The 18,871-nt window shown below is 50.8% G+C and overlaps 3 protein-coding genes across 10 annotated transcripts in view; 1 reads left to right on the forward strand and 2 right to left on the reverse strand.

The window, feature by feature from the left end:
* Positions 1-2,205: 2,205 nt before the first annotated feature.
* Positions 2,206-9,853, reverse strand: FOXRED1 (FAD dependent oxidoreductase domain containing 1). 7 transcript variants are annotated; one of them, XM_078432935.2, is made up of 12 exons: positions 9,717-9,853; positions 7,564-7,784; positions 6,751-6,861; positions 6,361-6,479; positions 5,112-5,206; positions 4,732-4,833; positions 4,301-4,377; positions 3,955-4,115; positions 3,715-3,844; positions 3,389-3,493; positions 2,907-3,165; positions 2,206-2,224 (listed from the first exon to the last, which is right to left on the reverse strand). In XM_078432935.2, the coding sequence occupies exons 1-11, from the start codon at positions 9,799-9,801 to the stop codon at positions 2,911-2,913; spliced, it is 1,461 nt and encodes a 486-aa protein (XP_078289061.1). In that variant the 5' UTR covers positions 9,802-9,853; the 3' UTR covers positions 2,206-2,224; positions 2,907-2,910. The 7 variants fall into 7 exon arrangements, with proteins under 7 accessions (XP_078289061.1, XP_078289060.1, XP_078289062.1 ...); XM_078432934.2 differs by lacking the exon at positions 2,206-2,224 and adding an exon at positions 2,537-2,835; XM_078432936.2 differs by lacking the exon at positions 2,206-2,224 and having other exon boundaries at positions 2,537-3,165; positions 5,112-5,202; positions 6,369-6,479.
* Positions 9,854-10,080: 227 nt separating this feature from the next.
* On the forward strand, positions 10,081-16,072 carry SRPRA (SRP receptor subunit alpha). Its single transcript, XM_060605180.3, has 14 exons — positions 10,081-10,324; positions 10,968-11,051; positions 11,322-11,485; positions 11,666-11,829; positions 12,072-12,231; positions 12,366-12,519; positions 12,744-12,835; positions 12,941-13,059; positions 13,193-13,279; positions 13,565-13,737; positions 13,824-14,037; positions 14,454-14,617; positions 14,705-14,803; positions 14,970-16,072. Exons 1-14 carry the CDS (start codon positions 10,208-10,210, stop codon positions 15,096-15,098), a joined length of 1,920 nt encoding a protein of 639 aa, XP_060461163.1. The 5' UTR covers positions 10,081-10,207; the 3' UTR covers positions 15,099-16,072.
* Positions 16,073-16,334: 262 nt separating this feature from the next.
* The window catches only part of SIRAL1 (SIR2 antiphage like 1), a 48,670-nt gene continuing 46,133 nt past the window's right edge, over positions 16,335-18,871 (reverse strand). The window contains exons 7-8 of one of the 2 annotated variants that reach the window (XM_060605190.3): positions 17,130-17,186; positions 16,335-16,862 (exon numbers count right to left, since the gene is read on the reverse strand). In XM_060605190.3, coding sequence (XP_060461173.1) covers positions 16,849-16,862; positions 17,130-17,186 — 71 coding nt within the window. In that variant the 3' untranslated portion in view covers positions 16,335-16,848. Of the gene's footprint in view, positions 16,863-17,129; positions 17,190-18,871 lie in introns of both variants that reach the window. The other variant, XM_060605189.3, reaches the window with a different exon arrangement.

Below are 18,871 nucleotides of genomic sequence, written 5' to 3' on the forward strand. Positions count from 1 at the left end.
TGAAAAGTCTCGGAGGCCCGGGATCCCCTTCGGGCTCCGGTGCAGAGCAGAGTTACTCCAGGAGGCACGGACAGCTCGGTGTTGGGACACAGGTGAAGAAGGCTTGGGCCCCAGCTCTCGTACGGTTTGATAGATGCAATGAATGCTCTCCCACAAGCTTGAATAAAGCCCTGTGGATCTCTCTCCCTCTCTCTCTGCCCCTCCCCTGCTCACACTCTCTCCCTCCCTCTCAAAATAAACTTTAAAAAGACCTGTGGGGGCGCCTGGGTGGCTCAGGCGGCTAAGCCTCCGACTTCGACTCAGGTCATGATCTCGCAGTTTGTGAGTCCGAGCCCCACGTCGGGCTCTGTGCTGACAGCTCAGAGCCTGGAGCCTGCCTCAGAATCTGTCTCCTCCTCTCTCTGCCCCTCCCCTGCTCATGCTCTGTCTCTCAATAATAAATAAACGTTTAAAAAAATTAAAAAAAAAAAAAGACCTGTGGAAGTATGGAGGATTCATCAATGTGTTCTTAATAAATAAGTACAGTATTTGTCATCTTGATGTCGCTTTGGGGTGAGGAGCCAGATGAAGCCCATTTTCCTTCTGACCCATAGATGGGGGTATTTGTACCGAAGGAAGGGGGAGTGAATATCAGTCACCTGACAAGGCTTGCTTACAGGGTTAACACAGATGTTGGGGTTGGCCTGAGTTGTCACTGCCTTGTGCCCCTGGCCAAGTTCCTTCCTGTCTTTCAGCACTGGTGGCTCTTCCTCTTTTGCTCACCTGATCAGTCCTGGCTGTCCCCCACCCCCACCCCCACAGGGGCTCCTCCTGTTACCTCACTGGCATCTCCCCTGGCCTCCCTCCCTTACACAACCGATAATCAGTCACGTCCATCTCTTGTGTTTCCTTCTTCTCCCCAAAGGCCGCTTTTCAGGGGGAATGAACACTTTTCCTAGATATTTCTGCTCCCACTCGCTTCTCCCTTCTGGACAACTGTCACCTCAAACCCCACCTTCTTCCCAGAACTGCTCTCCCTCGGGTCCCCACTGACCTACTTGGTACCGATCCAGCCAGTGCACGTGCGCGGGTATCATCGCCCATTCCTTCTAGGTTCCCGTGATACCTCATGCTCCTGGCTTTTTTCCTGCCTCTCTGGCCACCTCTTCAGCTTCCTCTCCTTTGGTTCATCCCTTAAACGTCAGTGTCCAGTGTCCCCCTTGGTTCCCTACTCTTCTCCCCTCGTGGGGGTGATGCCCTTCTCTTCCATGGTGTTCGCAGCCCGGATCATCCCGAGTGCCATGACAATAAACTCAACTCCTCATCAGACGTCTCTACCAGGCACCTTTGACTCAACAGGTCTCAAACTGCTTCATTTTGTCCCCCACACGGCTCCTCCCTGGCATCCCTCACCTCAACGAAAGCAAGATATACATCTAGTTGTCCAAGCCAGATGCCTGAGTGTCATGCTTGACCCCGTTTCTTGTTACTACCGTCACCTCTTTGGATACACAAGCTTCTTGCCATGACAGCGTGGGCACTGTTGTTTCTGCCACATGGACTGCAGCAAAGCCTCCCATCTGGCCTCCTGCTTTGATACCACAATCTGTTCTCCACAAGGCAGTCAGAGTGATTTTTCTGAAAGGAAAATCTGCGGCGCCCGAGTGGCTCAGTTGGTGAAACTGCTGACTCATGATTTCAGTTCTGGACGTGATCTCACGGTTCCTGAACTGTCAGTGCAGAGCCTGCTTGGGATTCTCTTTGTCTCTCCCTCTCTGCCCCTCTGCCCCTTCCCTACTCATGTGCATACTTTCTCCCTCTCTCTCAAAATAAAAAAATAAACTCAAAAAAAAAAAAAAAAAGGAAAATCTGAGCATGTCACTTCCCTACGGAAAGCCCACGGAATACAGCCTGAGCTCCACACCTGGCTCTTCAGCCCCTGACCCTGCCCTACTCCTTACTACCCCTCTTCACTCCATGATCTAGCCAAGACATCACTTATCCTGCCTCGAATCCTGTGAAGTCTTGGCCCTGGGCATTTGTATACAATCTTCCCCACAGCCTGCGGTCCCCACCCCACCCCCGGTCCCTGCTGTGCCTTCACTGTGTTCAACCGCTCATCCTATAGGTTCAGCTCAGAGGTCGGCTTCCCCGGGGGAGCTCTGTGGAGACACAGCTGAGATGAGGTGTCCGTGACCTGCGCTTCTTCCTGGCACCGCAGGGACTGCACTCGGTCTGCTCTGGGCTGCGGGGCGGGCACAGATAAGAACGCTCCAGTGAGGATGCAGAGGATGCCCCGCCTGGTGGCAGATCTCTGATATGTAGCCCTGGGCCTGGCCGAGAGTTGGAGCCGAATAAATGCTGAATAAACGAATGAACCATCCCTTCCCTCTGCAGCAACTCAGGAAGGGAAGGCACTAGTTTGCCAACAAGCTGCCTACACCTAGGACGGGAGAATGCTGCCGGGAGGAGAAGGCCGTGCGGCCTGGTACCAAAGGCTACCGGTGCTTCAGAAGCAACTGCTATGAGGTCAAAGGAAAAGGGGCAGAAGACTGAGTGGAAAGAGTAATAACATTTATTGATTGATGAGTAGGTAAACGGTCACTAATTCTGCACCAGCCGCCCTGGAAGGCTCCCTGCCCGGGCTCCGGGGTAGCCTGCCAAGAGGGGCATAGGTGATTTTGCTGGCTCAGTACCAGGAAGAAGGCAGTCTTGGGCCACGTGCTCAGGTATTCTGTCCGGCTGCACTGCCTTGGCGGGTGGCCTCAGCCCGGGCCGTCAGTCCTGGGGTCTCCCCCTCCAACACTCTCTGTTGGTCTGGGCCTCACAGCCCGTAGTCGGCCTGCCCACCCAGCCCTGTGGGGACAGGAGAGTGTAGGGAGGCCACGGGGGGCGGACAGAGCGGCAGGGCCCAGCGAAGAGCTTACAGGCTCAGATGATGTTGTGTTCCTGGACCTTCTCTCCCGAGTAAAAGCGGCTGAAGAGGAAGGAGCTCAGGTTGATGGTCTGGAAGTGGCCCTCCAGCACCATCTCCGCCACAGCTCGCCCCACGGCAGGGGCCTGTTGGAGCCCGTGGCCGCTGAAGCCCGTGGCAAAATACATGTTGATGACCAGTGGGTGAGGACCCACCACGCCATTCTGGTCAAAGGTGTTGTAGTCGTAATAGCCGGCCCAAGCGCTCCGAACCTGCGGGTGTACAAGACACGGGCGTGCCTGGGAAGGTGCCGACACGTGCCACCCTCACTCCTGCTCTGGGGACAGACGCGGCACCCTCTCCCAGCTACCGAGAGGTCAGTGGGATGGGTCCCTAGACCAAGAGTCCTTAGCAGTTGTGAGGCAGAGGGCGAGTGGCAGTGGACAAGCTTTCCAAGCCGACCCGGGTGCTCCAGGCTCATGGGTCTCCTGTTACCTTCAGAGTTTCAAAAGCCGGTACCCTCTGGGCCAAAGGGGGCCACACCCTGTCCTGGAAGAAATCATGGTCCACCTCCAGGTTCCCTGGATCCGGTTCCTCCTCCTACGGTGAGAGGTGGGGACATGGCTTATGTTGCCTGGGACACAAGGGCTGACCCAGACCTCACTGAGCCCCTCAGTAGGAGGGGATGGGGAGAAAAGATCCCAGTTCAAACCCATAGGAGGCTCAACGTCAGTGAGAGCGATGGGCCGTCCAAAGAGCCTGACTCTTCGATGACAGTGGCCTATGTCCCCTGCCCAGCACCCCAACCCCGCTTAGCTTACCTCAGTGGGGCTACAGCCACCCAGGTAGTTATGGCCTAATCCTTCTCGGCGGAAATAGGTTCCACTGGGGTCTATAACGAATGGGGTCTCCAGGCCTGGTCCCTGGGGGCAGTGCCACAAGTACACGTACCTGCCACAACCAGCAGGTTAGGAAATCCCCTTCCCAGCACATTTACCAAACTCTTACATTGCTTCTTTCCCTCTCTCACCGACCTCCTCAGCTGCCCTGAGGGAAGTTACCTTTTTCTCAGCTCCACAGGTAGCTTGGTGCCCTGGAGGGTGCCAGGTGGCCCCTTCCCAATGCCAGCCAGCTCTGCAACCTGGCCAGACCAGGCCCCTGCTGCGTTGATCACTATGGCACATTCCACGGGCTGGTACTCCAGGCTTTGGTCTATCTTCACCTGAAGGCACCAGAAGGGAAGGGGAAGGAGGGCCTGGCCCACATACCGGGCCCTGTGAGAGGTACATTTCTTCCCGAGCCTTAATTTACCCAGACTGGAAGTGGGTAGAGAAAGACCAAAATGACAGCCGTTACCTTTTCCACCCTTGCACTTTGGTAAGGAAGATGCACAGGCTGGCAACTTACATGAACTTCGTGGATCCTTTTCAAATTCACTTCTTCCCCACTTGCAGTCTTCATGAGGTTAGACGAAGACATGAAACCTGCAGGAAAAAGAAAAGAAGCGCCTGAGGCCTGAAGAAGACGAGACTGGGATTCCGTGCACTTCATTAGGAAAGCAACCTGGAAGACCGGAGCTTTCCCGCAAACAGATATGGGGTAACCAAGATGACCTTGACTGCATGCAAAATGGGAGCAAGCTGAAACCTTCACGTGCAACACGAGTCCTGAGAAAGCCTACTTAGGAGCTGGAGTCAGGATGCTCAGGACCAGGCCTCAGGGAGAACCCTATTCCCCACCAACCCTTGCTTAGCCCGTGAGTGAAGATAAGACCCCATCTAGGCCTGTGCCCCAGCTGGCAGAGGAAAGGAGCAGTGGGCACGGGGCCTCAGACTCACGTGTCACCTCTCCGCGGCAGAAGAGGACCCCCATGGACTGGACCTTTCGCCGAAGCCCCTGGAGCAGACACCAGGGGTCAAACCAACCTTCGTGCTCCATGCCTGTGATAAGAAAGAGGACTCAGGAGGTGGGATTAGGACCCTCCTCTCCTGTTGGATTTCCTGTGCCCCCAACTCCTCTTTAGGGAAGCCAGGGAAGGTTCACGTTGACCAAGTGTACCAGAGTGAAATCCTGTGGAAGGACAGAGAGCTAGCAGGGGCCGAGGGAGGCTCTGCTGGCCCGGGGGAAGCACTGGTTCTAGAGGCGGGTTACAGGGTGCTGAGACTTCCAACGTTGAGGCGCCCCTCAACCCCTGATCCCCTCTGCAAGCATGTTTTACCATAAGATGCCAAAGCCACGCCCTCTGTGTTTATCCAGGGAAATTTGTTCCGAAGCTGCTCAGGAGACATCAGGCAAACTTTGGCTCCTTCCTGCCTGAGAGAAATGCACGACTGTGTGCCTGTGTGTCAGAGGCGAGGACTGTGCAGAGAAGGCGAAGTATGGACCCCGACTCCACAAGTGGGGATTCCGATTCATTCATGTAACTTCTCTGCCCCAAACCCCCAAGTTTTCCTCCCTGTTGAACGTGTAAAGGCCAAGCGTCCTAGTCATGGCTCTTCAGCTGACCCCTCTTTCCTTTCCTACCCCCTGGTATCCCTTTGACCACACTAAACTCCCTGACATCCCCTAACTATCCTGTATCCTTTCACAACAGGGCAGACCACTGTGTCCCTTCCGCTTGTCTTCTTCCCTTCTGCCTGAAATGACCTTCCTGTCTACCTTCTAGTACAGTCCTGCTCACTAGCACAATTATCTCCTATGGGACACTGTCCTCGAAAGGCAGCAACGCAGATCCTAAAACAACACACTCGCAAGCCCGACTGCCTGGTTCAAATCCCAGTGCCACCACTTGCTAGCTACCTCGTGCCTCAGTTTACCCACATGTGAAATGGGGATGTCTTGGTGACTAAATGAATAACTACTGCATCTGGGACATTACCCGATGTCCCTAGTAAGACCCGCAAGACTGTTATAGACACATGCTCCTGACCGATCACAAGACTCACTTAGGAGAGGGCTTGCCCAAACCAGCCTGTTGCATTTTTGTACCTGAGTCACACTGATTCATTTCTATTTTTGCCTATATCTTGTCCCTGGCTGCTTCTGTTTCAACTACAAAGCTGAATGACAGCAGCAGAGTCCATATGGCCCCCAAAGCCTAAAATGTGTACTATCTGGCCCTTGTAGGAAAAGTCTGCAGATTCCTGGGCCCTTCCCTAGAGGCTCTGGCTTATTAGGTCTGGGATTTCCCGGGTGGTTTTTGTGATCTGGCCGATTTAGGAACCACCGCAGCAGTGTGTTGTCTGTATCCATGTTTGAGCACTTAGCACAGGGTACTGGAGGTCTGCATGTGTCTGTGCTTCCTGACAGACTCCTGTCAGAGCTCCTACACAGCAGGGACCTGTCTCATCAACCCCCCTCCCCATCCCCACCCCACCGGGTTTCTCAGTTCCTAACTTGGTGTCGGAGCTTGCTACATGTACACAGCTGAGCAGCAGATGGGTGGTCGTGCCAGGCACCCCACCCACCTCTGCACCTTCACGTTGTTCTCCATGATGGCAGCACCCTTTTCTGAAGCCAGCAAGAGATAACCTGATGGGTTGAACTGGATGTCCAGGGGAGGGTCATCAGCTACAGCCAGGTACTCCTGTGTGTGTGCAAAGAAAAAAAAAAGTTCTTTAGAGAAGCTGATTTAAAGGAGGGAGGGAGGGAGAGCTTTCCTGGCCTCCTCACCAATAGCTCCCAGGGCTCAGAGAAGCCCGCCTCTGGGTACCACCACTGGGGAGAAAACTGGTGGTTCCAACTCCTAGTGGCCCGAACTGCTTCCGCTCCCTGATCCCCCTGGCCACCTGGGCTGCTCCTCTCTCTGGGCTAAAGGAGTGCTCACCACCCCAGTCCCCAAATCTCTTTGCACATACATTGATGTTCCGTAGAAAGTCAATTGAAAAGAGGGAGAGCTGGACGTTCTCAGGCACCGAGAACTGCTGACGAATCCCGCCCACGGAAAGCACAGTGGAGGCCCGGGAATACTGTGGAAAGACAAAAGTAACTGAGGGAGACCAGTACCCTGTCACCTGGGAGCAGAATACTGGAACGGAAGCCCCTAGGGGTAATGGGGGGTCCTACTTGCACGTTCATAATCTAAGAGGAGTTGAGGTGGATAAACCTGTATGCAAGTCAACCAGCACCCAAAGAGGACAACAATTATTAAAATCCTTCTTAGCAGATGTGCAGAGCAGAGAGAGCCAGTCATCTAAAAGGGCTGGGCACTGTGGCACAAAACGGTAATGGCCTTGAAGTCCAAGGGCAGGAGATTAACACTTCATCTACTAATTGGAAAATAGAGGAATATGACCAAACTAGTAAGATTCGTGGCTAACTCTCAATGGCTAATCGGAACTAAAGTGCAAAAACTCAGAAGTAAAGGAACCTGGAAGGGGGAGGGGATACTGTTTGTGTTGATTCCAGCCGGAATGCAGGCTCTCAGACGGACCTGTGGGCGCCCAAAAGATCTGACATTGTGAAATGTGCTTTTAAAAGCAAAAACTCTATGGCCAAAGTCTCTAATTTGAAGGAAGAACCCGGGACTGTTTCTCAACAAGAGTCAAAGTACAGTCCCTGCCCTTTAGACCTCCAAAGATCGAAGTCTTTCCTCCCTTCCCCTCCCCTTGACCCTTAATAAAACAGGAGTCTGTGCCCCAGTCATGACACTGCCCTACCCCACACCTCACCGTGTGGTCCCGTTCCACCACCAGCACTCGAATGGCACCTCGTGGCTTCTCCAACTTCTTCAGCCAATAGGCCACGGACAGGCCAAGCACCCCACCCCCCACAATCACCACATCTGAGCTCTCAGGGGGCAGGTGGCTGGTGTCGTACAGTGGATTCCAGTCCCCGCCGGGAAGGATTGACTGGATCTTCTTCTTGATTTCGGACATCTTTCCATCTCGGTCTGTGGGACGCAGTTATGGTCAGAAGGCCATACATTTTCTTTACAGGTGGTAGGGGGTTAGAGGATGGGCACAGGAGAAGGTTGGCTAAACAGAAACAGACACTGAGCTGGCTGTTCCCACGGTCATCCCCTCTTATAAGGTCAGCCTGCACCCAGCAGTATTCCACGGCTTCGCCATGTGGTCTGTGTGCCATCAGGCTCTCTTCCCTTCTCACGCATCATACCCAGCACTGCAAGATTCAACTTCTCAAAAAGAACAATCTATACTCTCTCCCTAGGCCAGGTGACTTACGCGTGCTTATCTCCTGTGCAGACTGCTCTTTCCCTTGAATCACAGGCTCATATATTCAACTGCATTTCCCTCTCCTCTCGGAGAGGAGGGTTCCAGGCTCCTTGACCAATAGGTCCTGGCACACTCCAAGCGGCAGTGTCCTCTGAAGCATGATACCTCTGAGTGGCACCTTATCCTGGATATCCGTCACCACCGACAAAGCTACATTCATGTCCTATTGTCAAGTCCTGATGTCTTTGCCTCCTAAAGATCTCTCCAATCTGTCCCCCTTTCCTCCCCATCTCCGCCACCACCACCTTAGCCCGAACTACCATGACCTCTCACCTGGACTAACGCAAAAGCCTTACTGTTCCCACTAATCCTCCTCTTACCACCTGACTCTTTTGCATCACAGCTAGAATATTTTCTAAGCACTAATTCAATCACATACTCTCCTGCTTAAAACCTTCCAGTGGTTTTCCGTTACTCTAAGAATAAAAGTCCAAAATCTTCAACATGGATGAGGCACAGCACACTCTGGCTCTGGTTTACCTTTTTCTCTCCCCACTCCCCCACTCCGCCCCCTTCGACACCTCGATGGTGGCAGGGAATCTACACAGGTGTTCTCTCGACTTTGAAACCGTGTCCGCTTCTTTGCCTGGTTAACTCCTTGCTTCTTTTCGCTTTCAGCTCAGTTCTCATTTTTCTCAGGGTCTTTCCTGACTCCGTGGACTGTCAGAATCTCCTGTCACACGGTCTCATTACCTCATGCAACACATCTGCAATTTTGAGTTTAAGTGTCATTGCTTCATATGGTACTATGCCTACCTTCTTCACCAATGAGTCTTCAGCCTAGCACGGAACCTGGTACGCCATCAGTGCCTTGAGTCAATGAATCCTTTCATCTTTCACACCTAACACACAAGTCTCCAAGTCGTCTCACCGACTCCAATACAAAATTCAAACTCTTCTCGGCAATGTTGGAATCTTTCTTTGATCTAGGCTTACCTCACCCATCCACACTACGTTTCCTATCTCTGCTCTCTACCTACGTGGCTTTTGTTAGCTTCTTGCACAAAACCAATACTTCTAATTTTCGCTGGGTTCTCCGCAACCTGGAACACACACCTTCCCTGAGCCAGTAAACGATATCCATCAAGGCTGATCTCAGTTCCCATCTGCTTACTGTACTTCTCCAGTTACACTAGCTTCGGGGACTAGCAGTGCAGGGCATTTGTCCAAGTTGGATTCTATCCAGTCTTGAACTGGTCTATTGAAGTCTTCCCTCTCCAGCTGCACTCCAGGCACCTCCAGGCCGCACACTGAACCTACTTTCTCTTCCCTCCTTAACAGCCACACGCTAAGTGCAGCATCCTGCACGTGAGCAGGACTTTAAGGCACAACTAGCTCTGCAACCAATCAACCTGGCTCTCTGTTATGCTGGTGGTAAGCTGAGGCATAGAACGATCTGGAATTTGTCACCTGAGAGGGGCCTCCTGGGAAGCCCAGCCTTTACAAGCTCCGGCAGGAAAGCTTACCCCCTCCTCCCAGCCGACCCACTGTCTTTACATCGTGGGCCGGGTCCTGAGTCCGGAAGGTCACAGAGCTGGAGCTTGGGGCCATCCAAGAACCACGATACCCTCCGCGGCCCTCAACTTTACCCAGAATAGAGCCTCCTCTGTGTGTGCCTAGACCCCGGCCCAAGGGGCCCCGGCACAAGCCCAAAAGCAACGTCCTGCGAAGCATGACCACTCAGAGCCCAGGCCCTCTGGGAGACCCCCCCCACCCCACCCCACCTCCCGACGCCAGCCCCACCCTGCCGTCACTTCTCCGCGCCGCAGGCCGTTCAGACGAGCGCGCCCATTGGCTAGCGGGTCCTGAGGGCCACGCCCCTCCGCGCTGTAGGCCGTCCTCTCTGAGAGCCCCGCCCAGGTCCGCCCCCGCCCGCCATTGGCGAGCCTGGCGCCTGCGTCAGTGTTGCGCGCCCTCGGGCAGAGGCGGAGAAAGAACACAGCAGCTCGGAGCGGAAGTGCGGCTGAGCCGGTTTCCGGGACCGCTGGTGTGACGTGTCCCGAGCTTGGCGCAGCAGGAAGCGGCGGCGATCGCGGCCTGAGTTCCCGGCGCCGGCCCCGGCTCCTTTCCCGCTGCCGCCATGCTCGACTTCTTCACCATTTTCTCCAAAGGCGGGCTTGTGCTCTGGTGCTTCCAGGGCGTGAGCGACTCATGCACCGGGCCCGTTAATGCGTTGATTCGTTCTGTGCTGCTGCAGGTATCGCCCCCTCGGGATCAGAACTACAGGCTCGACCCCCTGAACTGGTCCACAGCCCCTTCAACTGATCCCACGCTCCCCTCCCACCTTCTCCGCCTACCCCAAACTGGCCACTCACTCATTGCCAGTATTCCGCTTCTCTTTCCCGCTCCCCTGGGACCTCTAGCAACTTTGTGACGCCCCCTCCCCCTCCGTCTCTGGGACTCTAGCCGAATCCCGGCGTCTCTTGAGATTTCCCATAGTTCCCTCCATTGACCCCCTAGCAGCTTAATTTTCTGTTGTGTCGAAGGCTGGGTGCTGGGCGAGATAATGGAAAAACGCTTTTAAAAAGCTGTAAATAGCGTACAGCTGCTAGTAAATCTGATTGCTAGTAAATAAGACATAGTGTGATTATGTCTCTTCTGGCTCCCACGTGTCTTTCCTTCCCTCTAACCTCTTTTCCCCTTAACCGTCCCCCTCCCCCCAACTTGGCACCTCCTTTTCTCCCTGATGGGATGCTGCTAGAGAGCAGTGCCCCAGCATCCTCTTGTCCTGGGGACGACAGGTTTGACTTTGAGGGAAGTGTCTGGTTCTTTCCCATAGGTAATCCTTGAGGGGCTCAAGTCTTTCTGGGTAGTCTGAACTCCATTTTTCTTTCTTCCAGGAAAGGGGAGGTAACAACTCCTTCACCCATGAGGCACTCACACTCAAGTACAAATTGGACAACCAGTTTGAGCTGGTGTTTGTGGTAAGTGGGGCTATTTTAGAAGGATAATGATTACACTTTTCTTTAATCCTGATTAAGAGAACCCTCATTAATTGAGCCCAGTGTATACGGTGAAGTAACTGAGAAGACAGACAGTGGAGAGGGAAAGGGAAGACGCTCCTGAGCCCAGGCAGAGACCTTGGCTGCCCCTCAGGTCAGGGAAACATGCCAGGCTGCTGAGCCAGTCTCTGGAGGCCTGGAGTGAGTTGGCTTGTAAGCAGATCTGTTGGCTCTGTTTCTCTCCCTGAACAGGTTGGTTTTCAGAAGATCCTAACGCTGACGTATGTAGACAAATTGATAGATGATGTGCACCGGCTGTTTCGGGACAAGTACCGTACAGAGATCCAACAGCAAAGTGCTTTAAGTCTATTGAATGGCACTTTTGATTTCCAAAATGACTTCCTGCGGCTCCTTCGGTGAGAGGCCTCCCCTCTGCACAATTGATTTCCATGACCTGATAAGCTCCCTTCCTTCCTGAGGGCGGTTCCAGGGGAGTAAATTGTTTATCAAAACACACGGAATTTGCTGCCCAGTTGTAACTGGCCTCTTGGTGTGAGGGTCCTTTCTCTGGACTTCGATCATTCTCTTCTTTCTAGTGAAGCAGAGGAGAGCAGTAAGATCCGTGCTCCCACAACCATGAAGAAATTTGAAGATTCTGAAAAGGCCAAGAAACCTGTGAGGTCCATGATTGAGACACGGGGTGAAAAACCCAAAGAAAAAGCAAAGAACAGCAAAAAAAACAAGGGGGCCAAGAAGGAGAGTGAGTTTGAGCTCCTTGGACATAGCAGGGCATGAAAAGTTAATGTGATAGTATGGACTGAAATTGTTTCATCTTTCCCTTGGTCGTTGCTTACCTCCCTTGCTCAGATGCCCGTCACCTAATCATCCCGTCCTTGTGATTCGCGAGGTGTTTGCCCCTAGTTTCCTCTTAAGGATTTGGAAGACTTTATTTCACATTGTAGGAATTTGGTTGTTTTTCTCCAGTGAGTTTTCTCCTGACAGGTTCTGATGGCCCTTTGGTTACCAGCAAAGCTGTCCCTGCTGAAAAGTCAGGTCTCCTGGTGGGGCCTGAGAATGGGGTAGAACTTTCCAAAGAAGAGCTGATACGTAGGAAGCGAGAGGAATTCATTCAGAAGCATGGGAGAGGTATGGAGAAGTCCAGGTGAGCATTCTAACTTTCACCACAAATGTTGTTATCTAGGCACAGTGGGGGCAAGGGAGCGCTTATCCCTGGTTCTTGAGTGGATGTTTCCTTTCCTACTTCACTGTAACCCTTTGTGCTGTAACCCTTTACAGCAAGTCCATGAAATCAGATGCTCCAAAGGAGAAGGGCAAAAAAGCACCCCGGGTGTGGGCTCTGGGTGGCTGTGCAAACAAGGAAGTCTTGGATTATAGCACCCCCACCACCAACGGAGCCCCTGAGGTTGCCCCACCTGAGGATATCAACTTGGTAAGAGGCAATAGGGGCCAGTGAGAGTTACCATTAGTAAGCAAATGGGGAGGAGGTAGAGAGTAGGAGGGTAGTACCTTTGGTTGCTTTGAATGAAGGGATGGGTTACATTTGGAGTTTTCCAAATCAGAGATGGAATGAGGACAGGGTAAATCCTGGGCTTCTTCCCCTTCAGCTCTCAAGAGTTCCTGATCCCCTCTTACTCCTTTCCCTGTACCCTCCAGATTCGAGGTACTGGGCCTGGGGGGCAGCTTCAGGATCTGGACTGCAGCAGCTCAGAGGATGAGGGGGCCACTCAAAACTCCACCAAACCTAGGTAGGGGAATTTCAGGTCGTGAGTGGGAGGTATGGCTCCAGAACAGATGAAACTTCATTCCTGCCCGCTGGCTTTATACGTATCCATAATTTCCTGTACCTGCAGTGCTACCAAGGGAACTCTGGGTGGCATGTTTGGGATGCTGAAGGGCCTTGTGGGGTCCAAGAGCTTGAGTCGTGCAGACATGGAATCTGTGCTGGACAAGATGCGTGATCACCTCATTGGTAAGTTCTGAGAACAGGTGGACTCATGTGTACGGGACAGAGATGATGGAGAGTAGAACCACCTAGAACTCTCAGCTGTACCACGGGTTGTTTACTGTGGACGTGGCACTCACACCTGTTCCTGTCTCTCCAGCTAAGAATGTGGCAGCAGACATTGCAGTCCAGCTCTGTGAATCTGTAGCCAACAAGTTGGAAGGGAAGGTGATGGGGACATTCAGCAGTAAGTATCTCCCTAAACCAGAAAGTGCTCAAGGGATTACACTTACTAGGAGGTGAAGAGCATTGTTCTCCATTCTTGCTAGATGTATGGCTGCTGGCAAACTCCTTCACCTCTAGACGTCTATTACAGAACTTAGACTTTAAGAGTTATCAACTAAATGAGTTTAAGTGCTTGGAACACGATCACTTATGGTGTGGATTCCTGGGACAAGGTCCCAGCTCCCTTAGGTGTTGGGTGTTCTTTGAGTACGTTCCTTGGGTTTCATGGATCCACCTCCCTTTTTAGCGGTGACTTCCACAGTAAAGCAAGCCCTACAGGAGTCCCTGGTACAGATTCTGCAGCCACAGCGTCGTGTTGACATGCTGCGGGATATCATGGATGCCCAGCGTCATCAGCGCCCTTACGTTGTCACCTTCTGCGGTGTTAATGGAGTGGGGAAGTCTACTAATCTTGCCAAGGTCAGTACAGCTCCCCATTTTCTTCACTCTCCATGTCTTAGCAATTCTCGTTCTAGATGACTGGTTTCTTTGCTTTTTTTCCACAGATTTCTTTCTGGCTGTTAGAGAATGGCTTCAGTGTCCTCATTGCGGCCTGTGACACATTTCGTGCCGGGGCCGTGGAGCAGCTGCGTACACACACCCGGCGTTTGAGTGCCCTACACCCCCCAGAGAATCACGGTGGCCGCACTATGGTGCAGTTGTTTGAAAAGGGCTACGGCAAGGACGCTGCTGGAATCGCCATGGAAGCGATTGCCTTTGGTATGGCGCAGAGAAAGCGTGGGGGAGCTTGTGTGGGCCCCGTTCCTCCTTGGGTTTCCTTGGGATTGGCAGAAGGTCAGGGTTACCCTCCTACCAACTTACCGCTCTGTAACAAGTCAGGATTGGGAACTTGCAGTGCTCTGCCTTGGGTAACAGGAGTACTAGCTGCAGGCAAAATACATTCCCACCAAAGAAACCTGTTTGCTCTCCTCTATCCTGTTGCCATCTTTTCCTGAGTGTTCTTGATTGCCAAGCACAGAATAGTTTTTTGCTCACATAACCTTATAGCCAGATCCAGAGCCCAAGAAAGTAAACACATAGGCTTTTAATACAGCCAGGTTATGACTTCTTGAGAGAAAGCTGGGAATGAACAGGATATTCCAGATGTTTTGAGTTGACCACTTTTTTCTCTTTAGCACGTAACCAAGGCTTTGATGTGGTGCTGGTGGACACAGCTGGCCGCATGCAAGACAATGCCCCTCTGATGACTGCCCTGGCTAAGCTCATTACTGTCAACACACCCGACTTGGTGCTGTTTGTGGGGGAGGCCTTAGTAGGCAATGAGGCCGTGGACCAGCTGGTGAGGGCTAGGGCCTAGTTCTTTTCCCAGCCTTATCTTTGGACAGTTGGGTGCTTCTTACAGTTATATCATGTTTCTCCCTTACAGGTGAAATTCAACAGAGCCTTGGCTGACCATTCTATGGCTCAAACACCTCGGCTCATTGATGGCATCGTCCTTACCAAATTTGATACCATTGATGACAAGGTAAATATGGATGATACAGAATAGAGTGAGATGGGGGCAGGAAGGGCAGCCTTTACAAGGGAGCTGATGCTATAAGGGTATGTTGTTGGCTCCGAAGATTCCTGTTACTGAGGGGGTAAAAAGAAGCGGCCTTGAGTTGATTGGGTATCCCCTTTCTCCACTTCAGGTGGGAGCTGCTATTTCTATGACCTACATCACAAGCAAACCCATCGTCTTTGTGGGCACTGGCCAGACCTACTGTGACCTACGCAGTCTCAACGCTAAGGCTGTGGTGGCTGCCCTCATGAAGGCTTAATGTGGCTCTTGCCTAAAACCAAATCACTGCTTCCCCCCAAAGCGCCCCCTGCATCAAGAATGTGCTTTAGAGTATGTGAGCGACTTCTCTTCAGTGTAGTACAGAGGCAGGGTGAGGGGAGCTCCAGGGGCTGCAGCTCCCCTGCCCCACTCCCTGGCAGCCCAGCCTCCACCTGCAAGGAGGGCCTAATCGTGTTACAGTCACTGCCCATCACTCCCTTCCCTGACAGCCCCCCACCCCCACCCCCCAGGCATTCCCTTCACTCTGCCTACACACTCAGCCTCATTATAGCTCTGGCCAGCGGTCGGCAGATCCAACATCAGAGCTTTGCTAATTTGTACGGTCACAGGGATGTCTGAGCACAACGAGCAGTCTGAAGTCCCAGCTCGAATAGGTTAAGAGACTTCCAGAGCCAACTCTGGGTTCTCCCTTGGATACATAGCTTTCAGGTCCCTGGGGGCCAAGATGATACCCACCACACTGTGGCAGAGTATGGCCTGTTCTTAATTGCTGCTAATTCTGATGATGACCCCATCCCCATTGTTTCCTCAAAGCATCAGCAGAGGCCAGAGTGAGTTGTTACAAATGAACGAAAGGAGTTCCTGCTTCTCAAAATCAAAGGGAGCTGAGCTGCAGTGCTGCACTGGGCTTCTCAGCCTTCCAACTCTTACCCGCTCCCAAACTCCAGATGTAAGCTTTGCATGTTCCCTTTCCTGGGAGAAAACCAACTGTCAGAAGGGTAGACGAGTTGCCCCTCTCCCCCACCCCTCTCTCCACTTGAGCGGATCCTGCCTTTTCCTCTTCTTTCTCTCTACAGTGCCTGGTAGACAAGTGCTACATTGAAGAATACAAACCTCTTGTTAAGACTTGTCCTGTAGCTTGGTATTACAGATGTGCTATTAGTGCAATAAGGTGAAGGCTGTCTGCCCAGAGAAATACATAATTTATATAAGAAAATAAATTTCATAAATAAATTGCCTTTTATGTCTCGGAATTCTTTTACACAGGATTTAAAGCTAAGATCTCACATCACGCTAACTACGGTTCTGGGCCTTGCGGTACGAAGGGAAATAAAACAAGAATTGGTAACGAATGGTTGTCCAGAGAACAAGATCACCCACCTCAATGTGAAAGGAGAGCACTTTTAAATTAAGGGACAAAAACTAGGCTCCTCTAATGCCTCTGCAGGTTTGTTTTCTAAAGGGACTCTAAAAGTAGAGCCAGGGCCCTGGGAAGTAAATGAACAAGCTTTTAATACAGCTCAGTTATGTAAAATACTGTACACTGTAAAAGGTCTAGAAAACTAGAGCTTCGAGTCATGTTTTAAAAAAGCCATTGAGCTTAATTGAAAAACCAAGTATAGAGTACAAAACTGCAACAAGGGCCATGGCGGTCCCACGGCATCCAGATCCCAAGTCCTTCATGCAGGGCTGTAGCCACAGTCAGTGGAGGTGTTGCACTGATCTGCTGTGTGGACACAGGCATGTCCACCCAGGGGTGGGGGAGCTGCATTGGGTCCCACTGTCACTTGGGGATTCTTGAACTGGAATAGGACGCAGAAGATCAAGAACCAGTGGGCATGAAGGATTGAGCTGGAACACCCCCTACCCCCAACTCCCCCCCAACCTTCAACCGCTGGGTTTTGGTACTTCCACAGAGCTGTGTTGGGTTCTTGTAAGTTTACTTGTTAAATACTCTCCACAGTCAGGCCTGACGGTTTGGTCTAATGGTGATGATCTCTCTAGCCCTCTCATGTTCTACAGTCTGTGGAAAGAAAGAAAAGAGAATAAAATGAAGTCTCACAAAACTGATGTGTACATCTAAAGCTGCAGATAAATATTTAAGTCCAGTTTAACCCGTCAGAAGACACGACATCACAGATACTAGGAATCTTGTGATAGACTCGATAGGAAAATACAGACTCCTTAACAGGTAGGAGAGATAAATAAGTCATTCTCTAAGGTCTTAACCAAACCCCAGGAAAACATTTTCTGCCAAGAAAACTGACAAACAGACCAGGAAATAGTATACCTCTTATTTCACTGTGTGCTGTGGACGAGCCATTGAGCTGACCTTCTCTCACCATCCCTGCTAAACAGAATGCACATCAGAATCAGCATCAAACTGGGAAGCCAAAACTTTAAAAAAATTTTTTTATTTTAGAGAGCATGTGAATGGGAGACGGGGCAAACGGAGGGAGAGAATCCCAAGCAGGCTCCATGCTGTGTGGAGCCCAACGTGGGGCTCAATTCCATGACCCTGGGATCATGACCCGAGCCTAAATCAAGAGATGCTCAAGCAACTGAGCCACCCAGAACCCCAACTCTTAATAGTAGAAAGAAAACCAAGCAACTAATGGGGAATAAAACCATATGGTCTAACAAGAATAGCATTATTTAGTAATGACCGTATCACAGAGGAAGATAAAGGAGGTGGAGAGAATGAACTGGATTAGTCTTCAGACTATATCAAATAATGGAAGCAGTAAGTCTGCACTAACGCTGTCTGTAAAGAAAACATTAAATGGGCAAAGTGTGCATGTTGTCCCTAACTCCTCAAAAAGGCCAAGTTTAGGTAAAAATCCAGGGATGGAGATGGGGAGCAGCATGCAAGTGAGCAAACTCAACCAAGTAGAAGAGTGAAAAGGATCAGACGCTCTGACAACACAAAATGGGTTAAATCTGAGCTGTCCAGTAAGGTGCTGTTGGCCACACGTGGCTATACACTTTTATGTTAGAAATTCTGTTCCTTAGTCACACTAACCACATTTCAAATGCTCAACAGCCACATGTGGCATGTGGTTACAATACTGGACAGGGAAGATAACAGAATATTTCTATCACTGCAGAAAATTCTATTGGACAGCCCTGACATAGATAATAGCGCAGGAAAAAAGTTTGAACACATGGAAGAAAACCCTAGTCAGAATTATGACCATTTAGAGTATAAATAAATAAAAGCACTCATACATACAAATTAGTATTGATATTCCCCCATCTTAAAAAGAACTTTAGAGGGATGCCTGGGTGCTCAGTTGAGCGTCCAACTCTTGATATCAGCTCAGGTCATGATCCCAGGGTTGTGGGTTTGAGCCCCGTGTCGGGCTCCATGCTGAGCGTGGAGCCTGCTTAAGAGTCTCTCCCCCCCCGCCCCAAACCCCTCTCCCCTACTTATGTTAAAAAAAAAAAAAAAAAAAATTTAGCAACAGTTATCGACCACTAAAATTCTCATTCCCTTTGACTAGTAATTATACTGAGAACCCATCCTAAGGAAATTACTGGCAAAAGGAAAACTTGCAAGGATGAACATATAATTCACCACTACAGTACTTACAATAGAAAAAAAAACTAGAAAAAAGTAGAAGATGGCTAACACAGGGGAAAAATTAGGTAAACTAACATCCACACGGGAGTATAACAGAGTCATTAAAAATAGTGGTTATGAAAACTAGCCATGTGGGAAAATATATGAGATGTACCACTGAAAAAAAAGTGTACCAAGACTATGCTTCGTTTACAGCTATGAAAAAATCCACAGGGAAAATTGTTAATTGGAAATATACCAAAATAACTGCTTGTATTACAATAATGAATTATAAAAGAATTATTTTTTCCTTCCCCATTACTTGATTTTTCTGAAATAAATGTACTAGGTCCTACAGAATCATTTGAATTCAAGTAACTTTCACTATGCAAAATCAAGTACACAGCACAATGCCAAGAACATAGCAAATTTCAGTGTTAACAGCAAAAGACCTCTTATTAGGATGTATC

The sequence above is a fragment of the Panthera onca genome, chromosome D1 (genome assembly GCF_046562875.1).
Source record: "Panthera onca isolate mPanOnc1 chromosome D1, mPanOnc1 haplotype 2, whole genome shotgun sequence".
Lineage (NCBI taxonomy): Eukaryota > Metazoa > Chordata > Mammalia > Carnivora > Felidae > Panthera > Panthera onca.